Source organism: Mesoplodon densirostris, chromosome 19 (assembly GCF_025265405.1).
Source record: "Mesoplodon densirostris isolate mMesDen1 chromosome 19, mMesDen1 primary haplotype, whole genome shotgun sequence".
NCBI classification, from domain to species: Eukaryota; Metazoa; Chordata; class Mammalia; order Artiodactyla; family Ziphiidae; genus Mesoplodon; species Mesoplodon densirostris.
Genome location: NC_082679.1, coordinates 47,161,967 through 47,179,630, shown reverse-complemented (window position 1 = coordinate 47,179,630; position 17,664 = coordinate 47,161,967). Strand labels below are relative to the sequence as shown.

The following is a 17,664-nucleotide window of genomic DNA, read 5'->3' as shown; positions in this document are numbered from 1 at the left end:
GCTGAGGCGAAGACCCAGAAGCCTGGCATTCCCTGACGGGGTTCTGCTGCTCCCTGGTGGCCAGAAGCTCCAGCCACCACCACACCTTTTCCTGCCTGCTTCCTCTTTGCCTCCTGGCCAAGTGAGCTGGCTGCTAGGGAGCCATTCCCAGGACTGGCACCCTTTGGGCCTTCTCTAGGCCAACTCCACAGTTTGGCTCCAGTCTAGGCCCACAGCTTCCAGGCCCAGGGTACACCCACCTGCAGGCCGGGCCTCCTCAGCAACACTCCACCACCCTCTTCCTCTGCCCTCTTTTCCAAGTGCAGCTCCAGCCTCTGGGCTCTGTTCCATCTGGATTTCCAGGGCAAAAGCACATGGCACTGTCACAGTTGGAGTGTGGACACACTAGTGTCAGGGCCACAGCCAGAGTGTGCTGGAGCAGAAGGTCAGTAGTGCACCAGTCCAGGCTACGTAGGAAAGGCATTTTGCTTTTTTATTTTCTGTAAAACTGTAAATAAAATACAAAACCAAGGGACGTGGCAGGGCAGAGGCAGGACGGCCAGGCCCGGGACACCGATCTATGGCAAGTGTGCTGAGCCGAGGCTGGGAGGCACTTGACTGCGGCACTGACTCTACCCACCCCGAGGACAAAAGGAGAATATATTAGATTTTCATTGATAGGAATCTGTGAGGGAGGAGTGTCTGGAGCCAGCCCTCACCCTCCCTGCCAGTGCCTGGTAAGCCCTGAAAATGGGGGGAAGGGGCACTGGGGGCCGGTGGGTGGGGAGTTTAAAATGCCGTGCTGGCCATGCTGCCGGGCCCGAAGATGCGGGGCAGGGCATCCAGTGACTCCTCCAGCCGTCGATGGGCAGACTGTCCCTCTTCCCCTGTAATGGATAAAGATGGGGTCAGGAGAGGCCCTAGCCCCGCCCTGGCCCTCCCACCCCTGACCCCATCTCACCCCTATTCCCAGCAGCCAAAATGTCATAGAACTCAACTTGACCCATATCTCCCATTCCCCAGTCTCACCGCATTGCTGAAGGCTCTGCCGAGCTGCTTCCCTCACGGCTTCTGTGTCCGTTTGACACAGGTACACCAGGGGCTCAATGCCTTCAGGAGCCTACCAGGGGAGAGAGCATTGAGGTGGGCCCAGTGCAGCAGGTGAGAAAGGCTCAGGACCCAGGGCTTGGGGAGCTGGGAGGGGAGAGAAAGGGGTCACCTTGATGCAGCCCAGGGCCAAGCAGCCAGCCACTCTCGTCTGCACATCCTCATCCTCGAGCTGGTCCAGGAAGCAGAGTAGAGCCTGGTTAAGGGTGGGAGGGCAGACTTAGCCAGACACTGGGAGCCTGGGACCCCAGCCTTTGCCCTCAGGGAGCCCTGCCTGACTCTTACCCTTTCCCGGAAGGCAGGGCCCAGTGACAGGCTCCGGAGCTGAGTGCTGACAGCAGCCATGACCTTGTTGTTGCCATGGACAAGCAGGGAGCTGAGGGCCCGGAGCCCATCCCTTCGAAGCCGCCCCTCAGGTGCCAACCTCAGGGCTTTCAGCACAACAGCCTGGTCATCTGAGTTCAGATTCCGCACCAGTAACACTGAAAAAAGGAAGCCGGGCGGGGGGGTGTCGGTTGGAACACGCTGGCAGGGCAAAGAGCCTCCCGGGGTGGGTTCTTTTGTACCTTCATGTCCTGAATTCACACCTTCAGACCCACCCATAGCATCAGGCCACCTTGTGACAAGGGTTACTGCCTCACCCTCCTCGGCAGTCTCGGTCACATAGGCCTCCATGGAGGAGCTGTCCAAGGCTTCAACGTAACTCCAGAACTGGAAAACGGTGAGCTGCTCTCCAGGGCCTGACTGGGGCCTCCGGGGCAGCTTCTGCCCCAGGGCATCCTCCAGGAACTTGACACACACTGTGGGAGGCAGTGCCGCAGGTCTCAGGGTGTGGATGGACCTGGGTCCTTAGAGGGAAGAGTGCTCCCACCCCACGCGCAGGTCCAGGGACCCTGCACAAAAGGGTCCATTCTGGGCCCTTTTGTGCTGAGGCATGAGCCTTCGATGTTTCTTCCCAGTGCTCATCTCAGCATGTCTCTGTGGGCTGACCTGGCTTTCCCTGAGGTCCCATCACTGGGGATCTGAGAAAGGAGAGCAGAGGGGGCAGGTAGGCAGCTCACTCACCAGCCTCGGCTAAGCCTGGCTGGCGCAGGGAGAGACGGGCGCCGTACTGATTGCAGAAGGTGAGAAGCACCCGCTCCACAGGGCAGATGAAGGGGCTGAGTCCGTCTGTACATTGGTCCCAGAAGGTCAGGAAGCCGGGCCGGGAGGCCGAGAACTGCACCACTGTGAGAAGGTGCAGGAAACTGTCAGCAACAGAACAGGCCGGTGGGGAGACAGGCGCGTAGGTGGGATAGGGCAAGGGAGGAACTTTGGGGCAGACACGAGGCAGAGCCCACACAGCTTTTACCTTCCTGGGCAGAGGTGGCAGGGATTTCCCATCGCCTGCTAAGCTCACATACTGCTTCGAGCACTCGGGCCTCCCGCAGTAGCCGCTCCAGGGCCCATGCCTCCTGGCAGCGCAGGGGCCCAAATGTGCCCAGTTTCTGGAGAATAGGGGTGGCCAAACAGCTCAGACCTCAAGACAGAGCTTAGAGAGGGTGGAGACCAGGGACTACCAGTCCCTGCATGCATCGGGAGAGACTTGGGGGAGCCAGAGTGTGGGAGGTATTCCATTCAGCAAGAGCCAGGCCCTGGGACACTGGGGAGTGGAACTCAGAGGAGGTGTGCAGGGCCAGGATTGAAGTGTAGGGCTCCCTGGGGGAAGGGGCTACAAGGGAAGGGTGGGGGAATACCACTAGCCTCACCAGCAGGAGGCGGCTGCAGTGGTACAGGTGCTGGACCAAGGCAGTGTCCAGAGCTGGACACTCCGTGCTGAGGGGTCGGGCACTAGGTGAGTCGAGGCTGTCCTCAGCCCCAGGCTCCGGGCTGTTTGGGGGCCTGAGAGAAAAATGGGGTCAACCGCCCCAGGAGCACACATCATCATCTGGTCACCAGAGTATTTTTATTAAGTTCCCCCCATCCCAGAACAGAAGAACACATCATGCACAAACAACAGACAATGGGTAAGTTCACGGAGGACTTCCAGAAGGAGGAAAGGGCTGGGACCAGCAGGTGGTAGCAGGGGTCTCCAGAGCCTGTCTGCCCAGGGCTACCTCCAGCTAGGACTGCTGGGACCTCTGGGGCCACCGGGGCTGGGATGGGCGGGAGTAGGGTTGCAGGCGGGATGGTCTACGCAATGTGGACTGCAAGGGGTTGTGGCCCAAGGGGTGCAGGGCACAGGGCCATAACCTAGGCAGCACTGGAGGGAGGAGGGGCCGGGCATGACCTTCAACTGGGAATCGGCAAAGGCCACTCTGGGACAAAGAGCCAAGGGGCCAGGGTCTCTGGGAAAGCTGGAGTCCAGACAGAGGGGTTGATGCTGGGGGGCACAGGATGCACGGGGTAGGTTCAAGGTGAGGCCAAGGAAGAGAGGAGGAGCTGGAAGCTCAGGAGCTGGTGGGGACCGATGGAGGAGGCAGACACTGCAGGGATGAGAAGGAAGGTGACCAGAAGCACTGGGGATACAGATGTGATTGAAAACGTGAGCAACAAGGACACACTAGGAGTACATGGGAGGGGTGAACACAGATGCACCCGCCAGCAAATCCATCCCCTCCCACCCACCTCCCTTGAGCCCACCGCCCATCTTACTGCTCTCTTTACGTGCTCCCCCTGGCCTCACCTCACCTGTTCCCCTTTCTCGCCTTTCTCCTTCACCTGCTACTCACCTCCCCTCTTCCCCCGCTCCTAGCCCCTCTCACCTGTCCCCAGGACTGTCACTGTCTTCATCTTCATTGAGGAAGCTGAAGCTCTCCAGGGCATGCTCCACAGTGATGCTAAGACTGGAGGCCCGGCTGCGAGTCAAGCCTTGTCTCTGCTGGGGTTGTGAAGGGCGTCAGAGCTGTCGCCCCTGCCTGGCTGCCCTCCCTGCGCTGCCGCAAACCAGCCCAGCCCTCCTCACCATAAGCAGACTCTCCAGCCGGGTCACCTCCTGCTCCAGGCCCTGCAGCTCAGGAAACTGGCCACGATAGTCATCCAGGGCAGCCATTAGGGCCCCCAGTGCCTCTTCCAGTTTCCTGTCCCCAGCACCTCCAGCTGCCCCTGGAACTGGGGCCTGGGCTGCCCTGGCCACTCTAGGGTCTGAATGCTGGGGCACAGGGGCTAGAGGTGAGGGAGGGGGACTTGGGCTCTGACGGATGGCTTCTGGGAGTTTTGGGGAAGGGCTTGTGAGGGGTTCCCAACTGGAACAGGTAGGACTTGGGTGGGAGGTGCTGAGGGCTATGGGGTCTGCCCGAGTGCAGGAAGTGGAGGCTGGGTAGCTACAGGACAGGGGGTCGATGCCTGGGAGGGGAGGGTCTGTGTTTGCAGAGTGGTTGGAGAGCGTGGCAAGGTCTAGAAAAGTGGAAGGGCTTACAGTTCTAAGGGTGGGACTTGTGACAGAATGGGTAGGACTCCTGGGGATCTGGACTGCGTCCTTAGCATTGGGTATAGTGGTGTGAGTTGAAATCCTGGCTGTGTGAGTAGGGGTTGCAGTAGTGTGGGTACTGCTTGTGGTGGTGTGGGTAGAGCTTGCAGTAGTGTGGGTGGGGCTTATTATGGTATGGGTAGGGCTTGTAGCAGTGTGGGTGGGGCTTATGGTGGTGTGGGTAGGGCTTGCAGTGGTGTGGGTGGGGCTAGTGGTAGTGTGGGTGGGGCTCGTGGTAGTCTGGGCGGGGTCTGTGGTACTGGGGGTAGGGGCTGCAGTAGAGAGGGTAGAGATCATGTGCTTGTTGGTGGGGCTTGTGACAGTGTGTGTCAGGATTGTGACAGTGTGGCTGAGGCTTGTGGTGGTCTGGACTGGGTCTGTAGTATTGGGGGCAGGAGCTACAGGAGTGAGGGTAGAAAGCATCGGCTTGTGGGTGGGACTTGTGGTGGTCTGGATTGGCCCTGTGGTACTGGGGGCAGGGCCTGTAATAGTGATGGTAGAGACCACAGTCTTGTGGGTAGAACCTGTGGTAGTGTGAGTAAGGCTTGGAGCACTATGGGCAGGGCTTACAGCACCAGAGGTGGAGCTTGTAGTGGTGTGGGTGGGGTCTGGCAATTCAGGAGGGCTAGAATTTATGGTCTTACTAACTGAGTCTAGGTGTGCAGAGGGGGCAGGGTCTGTAGATGTGTGGGCAGGGCCTGTCGTACTGAGAGTGGGGCTTATGGCAGAATGGCCAGGGTCCAGGGCAGAAGGGACAGGACTAGGGTGCTCCCCACGTGTGAGATCTGGATGTGCAGGTGGGCTGGGTCCCTGGACTAGACTTTCTAGGCCTGCAGCCTCCACTGAAGCCTCAGCCAGGGCAGCATCCACACTGGCCTCACTGATATGGCTCAGAGTCCGGCTGTAGGGGGCATGCCCATTGGCCAGGGCTGGGGCCATGGCCCCCTCCTCATCCACGGTCCCAGAAGTGGAGGTCTCAGCCCTACGGAAAGCAACCTGGATGGGCAGAGGCTCAGGCTGCTGCACCAGGGGCCTGGGGGCTGAGGAGTGGCGCGCAGTGCCTGAGAGCTGTGGGCTAGAGGAGTCATCAGAAGATTCGGATGACAGGGACCATGCTGTCCCATTCTCCAGCTCCTCCTGCCGCCTCAGCATATTCTAGGAGAGAGAAAAGGACATCTCAGGACCACCCCCAGCAAACCCCTGGATGGGGGGCCGAGCCTGGGATGTGACTCACATAGAAGGCCTGTTCCCGAAGTGAGGGCGTGTCTGGTGGGCTCTGGCTGTAGGTGGAGAAGCGCTTGGTGACTGTGGAGGCCTTGTTGACAGTAGAAGCGGCTGAGGGCTGGTCATCCTTGTCGAAGGGACTGGAGAGGGAAGAAGCTGTTAGAAGGTGCTAACATCAAGCCCCAGCCCTGTCTCCAAGCCCCTCAGCCCCACCAACCTCCACGTGACTTCCAGGCTGAGCTTGATGGTGCCGAGGTCATTAATGTCCACAGCTACAACCTGGGGCAGGGCGGCGAACAGATCCTTGGTCTCACAGGAGACGCTGCCTACAACCACATGGTTGGCCAGGCCCTTCAGTTCTGTCACCTGTAGCCAAGAATGCATGGTGGGGTCACAAGGGTGTAGGGGTCATAAGATTGTGGGAGATCAGAGGTCTGAATTTGCATAGAGGTTATGTGACAGTCACAGGGTCATTGGGCCATGAGGAAGTTACAGGGAATGGAGTTCTCAGGGTAATGGGGCTATGGAGGCTCGAAGCAGCCTGGGAGCACGGGGACCACAGAGGTCTAAATTTGTAGTCATCGAGGTCGTGGGAGTCACAGCCTCATGAGAGTTCAGGGGTCATATATTCACAAGGTCAGGAGGTCACAAGGAAATCACAGGGTAATGAAGGTCAAGGGGTCACACATTCACAGGGCCATGGAACCAGATGGGGGTCACAGGGGTAAGGTTCTCAGGGTCATGAAGATCATAAGGGGTTCACAGGGTCATAGAGTCACAGGATCTTGGTGTCCTATGGTTCTGGGCAGAGACATCACCTTGATGGACAGGAACTCCGTGAGCAGAGGAAGAAGGACGGTTTCCTCACTGTCCCACACCTGCTTTCCACTACCCTCTATGCGGCCCCGTAGTTTCCAGCGCTGACGCCCGTATTTCATGTAGATCTAGGGGAAGAGGCAGGATGAAGCAGCCCTTGGTGTTGCGACCCTGCCATCCCAGCCCTTCCCTGCCCATCCTCCTACCTCATACTGATCGCCCACACATAGCCTGGCGAATCCGGCCAGCCCTGGGAGTGGGGGAGAAGGAGATGAGCTGGGTCCAGGGGTCTCAGGCACACACCTCCCTCTCCCCGCCACTAGTCGGCCTCACCACTTGGTACCTTTCATCCGGAGATGGAACTCGCCCAGCTGTGCTTCCAGCTCGCTCTCCAGCAGGCACATGCTCTGAGAGGGATGGGCAGGGACAGGAGGAGGTCAAGAACCAGTCCCCTCTCACCAGCTCTGCCACACTCTGTGCCTCTGCCTCACAGGCACACGTCCCTCACCTCTGTGTACTCCCGATGCCCCCGAGTAGCCTCGGCCAGGCTGTCCCGGGCCTCACGGCTCCCTGGGGAGCCGGTGCTGTAGGCACGGACCATGTTGTAGGCGCCATCCCGGAGACGCCGCTGGACACAGTATGCCTCATACAGCTCGTCGATCTGAGAAGATGAGAGGGGTGGCAGAGGGGAGATTGAGACTCACTACCGGGGTTGCTCACCCAGGGCCTAGCATCATCTCATCTCCCTGTGATACCCAATCCCCCACCCCACGCTGCAAACACACACGCATGCTGCACAAGTACCTTGCTGGCGTGGAACTCCAGCCGTCGCAGGAAGCGTTCAATGGACTTGACTTGCTGGGGGAGAGGTGCGTTAGGAGAAGCCTGAGGCCCAGGGCCCTTTACCTCCCCCTGAGTCAACCTCTTCCAACACCATTCTCTATACACTCACCTTGTCCAAGTCATACAGGAAACCCTGCGGAGAGAGACGAGGGGGGCATTAGGAGGTAGGGGAAGTACTCCAGCAGGGGCAGCTGCTCACCCAGACCTACCTAGCTCCTTTTCATCACAGCCTTCCTCCCTCTCACACCACAGTCCACAGCCATTGCAGTCAAAGCAGGGACTGACCTACCTTCCCACATGCCTGGTCTTTGCTGGTGTCATAGATTTGGTCCCCAAGGCCCCTCTAGTACTCTTCCCCCCACCTCTTCCATGGGATCCCTCCCCTGGCCCACTGTCTTTTCTACAACCCCTAGGAAGAGAGCTCTGTGCCTCCTCATGCATGGTTCCCTCTACCAGGGAACTCCTGTTCATGCTTCAAGACCCAGCAGAAATGTTTCTTCCTCTGGGAAGCCCTGACCTGTTTCCCAGGAAGAACCATGGCTCTCCCTCAGTACCACTACAACATAATCTTCTGCTGTCCATGTCTGTGGGGTTTGACCCAACCCACTGGAAGCTCCTATGGACAGGCACTGGGTCCCAGGCAAAGTACATGCAGCCTGGGAAAGCTGAGGAGAGAAACCTCCCCAGCCTTTCCTGATACCCCCTTTTCTAGTCACACCTGGACCAAGTCACCCCAGAAAACAGCTCTGATGTCACCCAGGGCTGGTGCTGCCCAGCCCCCCACACCACAAGAGCAAAGGGCATATTAATCCTGGGCATACGGGATGCCAACCCTTCACTTACCAGGCGGGAATTCCTCTTGGACTCCCTTATCTGTCTTTGGAGTTTCTCCTGCTCCTGCTGGTGCACTTCCAAATAGGCCCTGGGGAAAGGGGTGACCACAAGAGTTATCTTACCTCTCCAGCTTCTACCTGCCCAGGGAACAGGCAGTGAGGAGAGGGTGTGAGGCTGGGGAAGGTTCCTACTAGCAGAAAGGGAATGAGGACTTAGGGAGGGATCATGGGACAAGGCATTGGGAGGACACTGCTTACGTCAGGCCTCGCTTGAGCGCCGTGTACACCAGGTCCAGCCGCTCAGGCTGTGGGACCTTGGGGGCCGGGTGCGCCACTGAAAACATCTTGGACACTCGGGAGAGCGCTGGGGGCTTCCGTGGGGGCCCCGGGGGACTGAAGGCTGGGAAGCTCCTGAAGAAGAGACTGCACTCAGGAGGGGACAAGAAGTCATCCCCCAAACCCTCACTTGCACACTCCAACCCGGCCAGACTCTCTTGACCCCATTAGCCCCACCTCTGCCGCGTACCTGGGCCCCCGCTCCTGGCTGCCGAGGACGCCTGCGAAGGACTGGCTCCTACTGACCCGGGCGCTGAGCAGGCGGCGCTGCGGCCGCACCGACAGGGACATCATGGAATGAGTCCGCGCGGGGCTCCCTGGGGGTGGCGAGGGCAGGTGTCCAGCGCCAATCAGGCCCTTGAAGCCCCCTCCCCGCGGCCCAGCCTCTGTATCTCAGTCCTGCCGGCCACGGTCTGAGGCTGGAGTCCGAACCCCAGCGGCCCTGGTGCTTATGACAGGGCGGCCGCGGGTGACTCGGTGTCGGACTCAGCGTGGCCTCGGCTACGCCCCCACTTCCTGCAGAGGTGCAGGCTCCGCCTGCTGCGCGGGGCAGGAAAGGGGGTCGCACTGGGACCCTCCCCGGGCTGGGAAGGGGCAGGAAAGGGGAGGGGCGCGCGAAGAATGTGCGGAAGCGCCTGTTTACCCGGGGGTGGGGCGGGCTCCCCAGCCCTGCCCTGACCTCCTCCCCCCAAGTGGACCAGGAGCTCCCACGCCCACACCCCGAGAGGCCGTAGGAGGTCACGGGGCGGGGCGGGGTGCGTGCTTTGAGCCCAGCAGAGCTGCCAGGCAGGCCCGGCCTGTGCAGGTTGGGCTCCCCACACCGGCCGCCCCGCGGAAGCTGCTCCCCTCCAGCCCCCACCCGCTCCGAGGCGCCGAGGCGCCCAGACGCCAGAGCCCTCCCGGTGCCCAGAGCCGGGGGATTCCCAGGTTGGGGGGCAGTGCCGAGAAGTGCCCCGCCCCCTCCACTTTCCTGAGACTCCAACCGGGAAACTGAGTCACAGACAGCAGCCTTCGCCCGTGACCTTAGCAGGAAGAGATCCTCCGCAGTCCCCCACACCGCTCCGGCGAAACACGCGCCCCAGGCCCCCAGAACGCGGCCCGCAGCCCCCTGGGACCAGCCCCGGAGCCTCCGCAGCCCCGGACCAGGTCCTACCTCTCTTCTTGGAGTTCATGGTAGGTCCGGGACAGCCCTCCAAGCCCCGCGCTTGCCCCCCGTGTCCCCGCGGGCCCAGGGCTACTCGGTGCCGGCCGGGCTGGGCTCCGCGATCGCTCCCTGCGACTCTGGCTCCTGCTTCAGCTCCTCCCGGCGCCGCCCCCCGCCCAGTTCCTGCCGCCTGACTCAGCCCGCCGGGATGGGGCGGGACCCGCCGGACCACGGGGGCACCGGGCCCTTGGCCCCCCTCCCAGCCTCTGGGAGGGGTGACTGGAGGTTCCCCTCAGGCAGGGGACTTACGGGGGTCTTCTAGGCTGGGTCAGGAGTGTGGGTAAAGGGAGTCGAGGGCGGCGGTGAATATGGAGGGATAAACAGAGTGAGGACACCGGATGGGGCTGAATTGGGTGCAGTTAACACAGGGGGCTCATAGAGTGGCTGTTGAGGGGTGCTGAGAGACAGCTGGACACAGAGGGCTGAGAGCTGGGGTTCTGAGTGTGTGAAGGCTAGAGAGCAGGGGCTGAGAGAGTAGAAGGAAGGGCTGGGGGTGCTGAGTGGAGGAGCTGTGCCAAAGGACGGCAGAGAAGCACTGAGCGTGAGGGGGTTTGGAGGCTGAGAAGGAGCTAAAAGTGGGGGACTGGATCAATCCCATATTATGTGTTGCTGCCGAGAGAAGGAAGAGAAGCAACTGGGTGCAGAGAGTCCCATAGCACCATGCACCACCCCCCTCCCTCCACCCTCAGAGGGGATGCTCAGTCTGGACACCCTCTCTACCCCCAGGCCACAGGGCAGAGGATCTGGTTCCATTGCCCAGTCAGGGCCTTCTCTCTGGCAGAAGCTGCATCCTAGGGCAGAGGCCCCATCCTTCTGGCCCCCACCTCACATGGGCTGAATCCCCTTGGTGTCGGCCCTTTCCTGCCCCCAGTATCTCTTCATTGATTATCCCTATCCAACTCTAGCCTGGATAAAGGCCACCATACTCAGGGTCCATTGAGCATCTCATCCTCTCAGATGGGCTGGGTGCTCCCCCACCCCATAAACACTCTTGCTCCTTGATGCTCAATTCTGCTGCACTGAGCTTACTTTTTCCCCAACAGGCTGGGGTGGGCCCAGGGGTCTGCATTTCCAACCAGCCCACCACCCCCCTACAGATTCAGATGCAAGATGTCCAAGGATCCTGGTTTGAGAAATGCTATCTCCCCCTCCCTCCTTGAAGACCGGATTCTGTGCACCCTATGCTGGCAGCTATGCATTCCCATGGATTGCCCACCCAACACTGGCCTCTCTGCTCCCTGCAGCCACCCTCCATGGGAACACCCCAGTCTCATCACCTGGCTCTGGAATGACCCTTTCCTAAATCAGAACCACATCTCCATCACCCCCACCTCACCTGCCTTCTACCTGTGACCTCTTGAGACCTCAGCTCATTTATTCAACTATTTACTAAGTGACAACAATACGCAAGTCTCTGGAGATAACAGCCGGAATTGCACAGACATTGCCCTGCACAGAGCTCACAATCCGCCTCTGCTTCCTTTCTCTTTGCCAGCTCCCTCCTACCTTCTCTTCCCTACCTTCCTTGCACACCCTTCTCCCCAGCCTGGATCTGCAGCCACCACTCCAGCTTGCTCGCCTGCTACCAATATCCCCAGCACCCTGGGCTTCTCTCTTACCTGGCAGAAACCAACCCTGGGCAACCCAACCCCCTGCCTTCTCTGCACCTGTGCACAGGCTGGCGGGAGCTGCCAGAGGTCTTGGCACAGCAGCTGGGCTGGAAAAGAGCAAATCTCAACCTCAGCCAGGCTTTTGTTTCCCATGTGGGAAATCCTCATGTGTGACCTTAGCCATCTGTCTCCCTTCCCATGGAAGATGAGTGTTTCAAACTTTCTCCACAAGCCTCAAACAAGCTCAAGTCACTCCCACATAAAAGATGAAAACAACCTGGGAAACTATCCAAATGCCCATCAGTAGATAATGGAATGCTATGCAACAAAAAGAATGAACAATATATAACCACATGCAACGATATGGATGAATCCTACAGATATAATGTTGAGTGAAAAAAGCAAGACCACAAGAGAGGATGTATGTTTGAGTTCCTTGATATAAAGTTCAAAAACAGTTAAACTTAATCTGTGGTGACAGAAGTCAGAATAGTAGTGACTATTAATAGTAGTGACACTACCCCTGGGGAGTAGTGACTGGAAGGGAGCACAAGGGGGCTGACAGGGTACTGATTATGTTCTGTTTCCTAATCTGGATTGTATTTCCTGATCCTATATGGGTGTGTTCCTTTGTGAAAATGTCTTGTGAGCTGTACAGTTAGGACATGTACCCTTTCTATGTGAATATTATATTTCAGTATAAAGTTAACTTTAAATAAATAACTACAAAAAGAAATGACCTCTCTGTGGACTCCCAGCCTCTTTCTAGCTACCCTACCACTCACCCTATTTGGCTCTTTTAGAGCCAAGTTTCTTGAAGAGGTGTCTACCTCCATTTCCTCTCTAAACCCACCCACTCTTCTTCCTATCCTGGTCCAGCTTCTATACCCAGTACTCCCCTGACTGGTCTGGACAAGGTCACCAGTGACCTCCCCATTGCTGAATCCAGTGTCCAATGTTTGGTCCTTATCCTGCTTGATCTCAGCAAAGCTTTTCACTGTGTAGTACTCTTCCTCTTCCTTGAGCCTTTCCTTGTCTTGGATTTCAAGAGGCAACATGCCTCTGGCTTTTCACCTATCGCTCTGGCTGCACATATTATTTTCCCAGAGGATCTGTCTTTCTCCCCATCCCCGAATGGGCCTCATCCTCCCCACTCATGGGCTGGGTACATCTCCCACAGCTTAATGCCATCTAAATGTTGCCAGCTTCCATATCTCTTCCTTGCCCAAACCGTTCTTCTGAGCACCAGGCCTGTTTATCCAGCTGCCTGCTTGATACCTCCTGGAAGCTGAGTGACAGTGTGGAGTGGGTTATTAGGCATGTGCTAAGATTGAAGTCCCTAAACTAAAGTCACCACTTTCCTCCTCAACCCTGACTCTCCCCAGTCTTAACCTCTCCACGACAGCCCCACCATCTATTTATCCAGTTGTTCAAGACAGAAACTAGGAATCATCGTGGATCCCTCAGCCTCTGTTACCCCCACGTCTACTCAGCCACCCGCTCCTGCCGTCTCTGGAATCTGCCCCCCACCTCCACCCCTATAGCTAGAACTCAAGGCCAAGCCATCACCAATTCTCACCTAGAACCCTACAGCAGCTTCCTAATGGGTTCCCTGTCTCCGTGCTAACCCACAATGATCTATTCAATAACAGCATTGCCCCTCTTGAAATTCCAGTCACCTGACAATGCTAAAAACTGTCCTCTTATCAAGTGCTTTCGATGCCAGGCACTGTGCTTAATTAACAAACATCACCTCCTTTAATTCTGGCAACAAACCTATGGGGTGTGTCCTATTAGTCCCACTTCACAGGTGAGAAACCTGAGGCTAACTGGCTGTGTGACTTTGGGCGAGACATTTCTTAACCTTTTGGGGCTGCAGATATCCATCTGTTAAGTGAGGATAACAACAATAATAATAACAACTATCTCACAGGGCTGTTGGCAGAATGAAATGAGATACTTCCTCTACTGGGAGTGTTCGGGGAAAGGAGAATTGTATGTGGAGTACAGAAGTTGGGGTGGACACAGTACCTCACTGTAAACACACAACAAATGTTAACTGATGTTATTAACAATTATTAATCTGCCCAAGATTACACAGCTGTTAAGTGGTAGGGCCAGGATTCAAACCCCAGGACTCTAAATCTTTAACTTCCCTCTGTTCTAACTCTTGTGAAACATCCATGGGCATTCCTCTACCCCAAGGATAAAGTCCACACTCTCTAACATGACCCGCAAGACCTTCAGGCTCCGTCCCTTCCCTCATATACCTTCCTCGTCCCCTCACAGTCCTGTTCCCCCCATGATCGTTCTGTTCCAGATACTGTGAATTCTGTCCATGCCTGTAAGGCTCTTCAGCGTTTAAGCAGCAGCTCTCATTGATCCTACATCCTCTTCCCACTACTCTCAGCCTGACCAGCTCCCTCTCTTCTCTCAAGTCTTACCCTACTACTTCTTCCTCAAAGAAGCCTGCCTTGGATTGGGTCCCCCTTTAAGGTGCCTCATAGTTTCCTCTCTCTGATCCCTGAGGCCACATAACTCAGTTGTCAGTTCCCCTTTAGGGCTGTCTTCCAACCAGATTGTGAACTCTGGGGGCTGAGGCCTGTCTGCTTTGCTCCCTGCTGTACCCTCTGCGCCCTGCACCAAAGCAATGAAGGAAGGCAGGAGCTGATTATGAGTTGGGGGCTGACTGAACGGGGTTGCCCAGATACAGGTAGATCCTGAGCTGCTGGAGGGGTAGATTTCAAGTCTCTATCTACCCCAACTCCTCTACCTCATAGACAATTTCCTTTTCCCTTCCTTACTTTCTGATTGTATCAGAAAGTAAGGTGGGGTTCTGTCCTCTGAGAATGGGGCCGGGTGGGGGTTCCCTGGGATTCTGGAACTGAGTAGGTGGGCTGGACTCAGAGTAGCCTGAGTGTCCCATCAATTTTCTTTCTCTGGGCTTCTGCCACAGGGACCAGGATGTATAACTGTTGGTCCAAATGACCATCAGAATATCAATCTAAGTGACAATTCCAGGGGATGAATAGGCAGGATCTCCCCTGCTGGGGGTGGGGGAAGGGAAAGAGCTGAACCCCTTGAGCTAAGGGAGAGGGGCCACCTCAACTGGTGTTGGTGGAGGCTGGCTGATAAGAGCCAGGGGATTATCTGGACTTATGGCAGCCCTAAATTCTGTTCTGGACATGGGAAAGAACCCAGGTCTCAAGGGTGATGGGGCCTGCAGCTAGGAATGGAACTCTGCCCGCTTGCGTGGCCCCAGATCCCGCGGCCTCTAATACCCTCTACACGCCCAAACTGGTGCACTTGTGTGGGTCAGGAGGTCCCGCCACCTGTGCTGCCCAGCTCATTGGTATGCCAGGCCAGCCGCTTTCCCGGGAGTCTCCGGTCTGGCCCCGCCCCACCGCAGGGCCGCCCAGGACTGAGGTAAACAGACGCTAAAAATAACCCGGGCAAGGGGCGGCTTCAAGGAAGAATGGGGTCCCTCCTGAGCCTGCCCCTGTCTCCATGGCAACTGCCCCAAACCCGGCTGCTGACATCATGCCGCAGCTGTGGGAGCAGGGAGGGAGGGGGGCGCGGTGCGCCTGGGACCCCCCACCCCGGAACCGGGCGGAGGCGCCCGGGTGGCCTCACTTCCTGCCGGCCCCCTCCCTGGTCAGCTGGTCACATTCCCGGACGGCGGCGCACTGGAAGCCTTGTGGCCTCCCCCGGGCCGGGCCTGGCAGAGGCGCTAGTCGGAGCTGCAGCAAGGGGCCCGCAGTGACTCAGCCGCGTCCTCCCCGCCAGCTTTTCCACCCGGGGAGGACCCAGCCCAGCGCCCTGTGTGCTCCCCTCATCCCCACCCATTTCCAGGTACCCCTCTGCAGCTGCTGCCCCACAGGACCCAGGACAGAGAGGGGTTTTTTTGTTGGATTGTTTTTGTTTGTTTATTGTTTTTGACAGGGAGGTTTTGTACCTCACTCTCCAATTCTCATCTCTCTCCCCGCCCACCTATCCCCGCTGATACCCTCCATGCTGGGGAAGCGGATAGTGCAGTGGTAAGAATTCAGATCTGGGTCTAATTCCCACCTCTCTCCAAACCAGCTGTGTGACTTTCAGAATATTACTTAACCTCTCTGGGCCAGTTTCTGCATTTGCCACATCGTCTGGTAACCCTCCTCAGAAGACTGTGCCGGCACTGAGCGATGCAGGCCCAGGGCAAGCCCCACAGATGGCCCACCGTTATTGTTACACTGGACTGCACACAGTAGGTGCTCGGCCAGCCAGCCTGGACATATATTAGAAGCAACCCAGAACTGGCTGAGATGGGTCAGTCTTGGAGGCTGGACTCAGGCCTGTCGGGGAGAGGAGAACAGAGGGTGCTGAAGCCAGGCTTTCCCAGACCCCTAGCCCTGGTGAGCAGCCCCTTCCCCAAACCGGTTCTGCAGGCTGCCCAGGCCTGGCTGCTTGCAGAATTCCCACACCAGCCTCTCATTTCCAGGAACAGGGTCTGTTTCCCCACGGCGCCGGTGCTATCCTCTCCAGCCTGGGCCGCGCCAGATTTGGGCGAAGAGCCCAGCCCAAGGCCGGATCGGCCACCTCGGGTCGGGGCCCAAAGCGGCTTAGGCCAGCCGGTGGGGCCAGAGAGATTAGCTCATCTCGGAGACGGGCCTGCACGCCTCGTCGCCCTCTCCCCATTCCCAGCTCAGTCTCTCCTGCGGCGAGGGCAGTGGGGCTCCCGGTGAGCGTCCGTGCCAGGGCCCAGGCTGGCGCCAAGGGCCCACCCTCAGGCCTGGCCCACCCCAGAGCCCCGGGGCACAGGCCGCCTGGGCCTTGCCGTGGGAGGGAAGGAGGCAGCGCCGGGTGCGGCAGGCCCAGAGGCGGCGGCTTTTGTGGGCGTCCTCCGCGCCCGAGAAGAGGGGAGGAACGACACCGCGAGGCCTGGGTCCCGGGGATGGGGCGATATGGGACAGGGCCTCAGCCGGGGCAGCAGATCCGGGACTCCCCAGGCGGGGAGAGGCACCAGAACCGCCGCGCCCGACCCCCGCCCTGCCCGCGTTCCCCGGAAACGGCGGGGACACTCACATGGCTGCGCCGGGCTGCGCGGACTTCGCGCTCTCCGTGCACTGGTCGCTGCCCGGCTAGGTCGCGCCGCAGCTGCCGCGGTCGCCGCCGCTGCTGCCCGCCCCTCCCTCTGCTCCGCCGCCTGCAGCCCAGACGACCCGCTCCTCCCCTGGCCAGCTGGGCCCCACCCCCTGCGCTCCCGCACCCCTGGAGGAGCCCACGGCTCGCTCCGCCCTCTCGGCTAACGGGGCAGGCCGGTGGCTGGCGGCGTCCACCAGCTTGACGGGGCGGGGCGAGGCGGGACGGGGCGGCGGGGGGTTGGGGGGAACCCTGGACGACACGCGGGCGGTGGGAGTTCTCATTGCTCGGGATCCGGATACATATGCGGGAATAGGGCGACTTTTGGACAACCATTAGCAAAGCCAGGAAGGAACCATTCCTTCCCATGCAGACCCCAAAACCGGTGCACCGGAGAGCCTCGCCTGGCTGCTCCCTCCTTGAATTCCGTGGGCTCTAGAGACCTTTCAGGCCCCCATATGTGAAAGAGGTCCTGGAGCGGCCACTGCTGGGTTGAGTTGGTTGGAGGAAAGGATCAAGGCCAGTTTCAGAGAGGGGAACAGGAAGCCCTGAAGGCTACTCATCAGACACCTTCTGGGTCTGGACGCTGCCCCTGAGTCCTGCCCGTCCGCCGGCCTCAGTTTCCCTGCTGTGGGGGCAGGCTGTCCTTCCTGCCACCGTCTGGCACCGGTAAGTCTGAGCTCTTAGCCAGGCCACGCAGTCACCACTCACTGGGTACCGGCATCTGCGGAGTCTCGGGCCTTGCTCTGGAAGCATAGGTGAGGACCCTGGCAAGGTCTGGGTACATGTTGTCCAAGGGGGCCAGAACCCAGTCCTTTCCAACAAGGGGGCTAGAATACTGGCTCTCCCCTGGAGTGGGTTACGGTGGAGCTGATAGCTGACCTCACACTGGGGTAAAAGGGCCAGCTCCACTCCCCCACCCCTCCCATCAATAAGACAACACCGGTCCTCTCCAACCCCACCCTTCAGGCTTCACTCTGTAGTCTGTCACCTTTAGAGGTAGCAGGGGGCACTGACATCCTCTCCCTCGCTAGCTCTTACCAGAGACAGACCTCACCCTCTCCCAGTTCTCCCCCTCTCCAGCCCCTCCTCTTTGCCTTCCTTTGCAGCACCCCCTTTTCTGTAGTCAGTAGACCTGAGGAT

At 58.7% G+C, this 17,664-nt stretch overlaps 1 protein-coding gene across 4 annotated transcripts; it reads right to left on the bottom strand.

Annotated features, from left to right (window-relative positions):
* Window positions 1-447: 447 nt before the first annotated feature.
* RIPOR1 (RHO family interacting cell polarization regulator 1) lies at window positions 448-16,610 on the bottom strand. Of its 4 annotated transcripts, none has more exons than XM_060084192.1 (22): window positions 16,465-16,610; window positions 8,777-8,903; window positions 8,509-8,661; window positions 8,261-8,339; window positions 7,527-7,550; window positions 7,379-7,432; window positions 7,083-7,235; window positions 6,918-6,981; window positions 6,781-6,824; window positions 6,577-6,702; window positions 5,976-6,124; window positions 5,769-5,898; window positions 4,031-5,689; window positions 3,831-3,946; window positions 2,835-2,967; window positions 2,438-2,573; window positions 2,152-2,313; window positions 1,728-1,886; window positions 1,372-1,568; window positions 1,199-1,282; window positions 1,009-1,099; window positions 448-866 (listed from the first exon to the last, which is right to left on the bottom strand). In XM_060084192.1, the coding sequence occupies exons 2-22, from the start codon at window positions 8,878-8,880 to the stop codon at window positions 769-771; spliced, it is 3,915 nt and encodes a 1,304-aa protein (XP_059940175.1). In that variant the 5' UTR covers window positions 8,881-8,903; window positions 16,465-16,610; the 3' UTR covers window positions 448-768. The 4 variants fall into 4 exon arrangements, with proteins under 4 accessions (XP_059940175.1, XP_059940173.1, XP_059940174.1 ...); XM_060084190.1 differs by having other exon boundaries at window positions 3,831-3,943; window positions 16,465-16,545; XM_060084191.1 differs by lacking the exon at window positions 8,777-8,903 and having other exon boundaries at window positions 16,465-16,552.
* Between the last annotated feature and the right edge of the window lie 1,054 nt (window positions 16,611-17,664).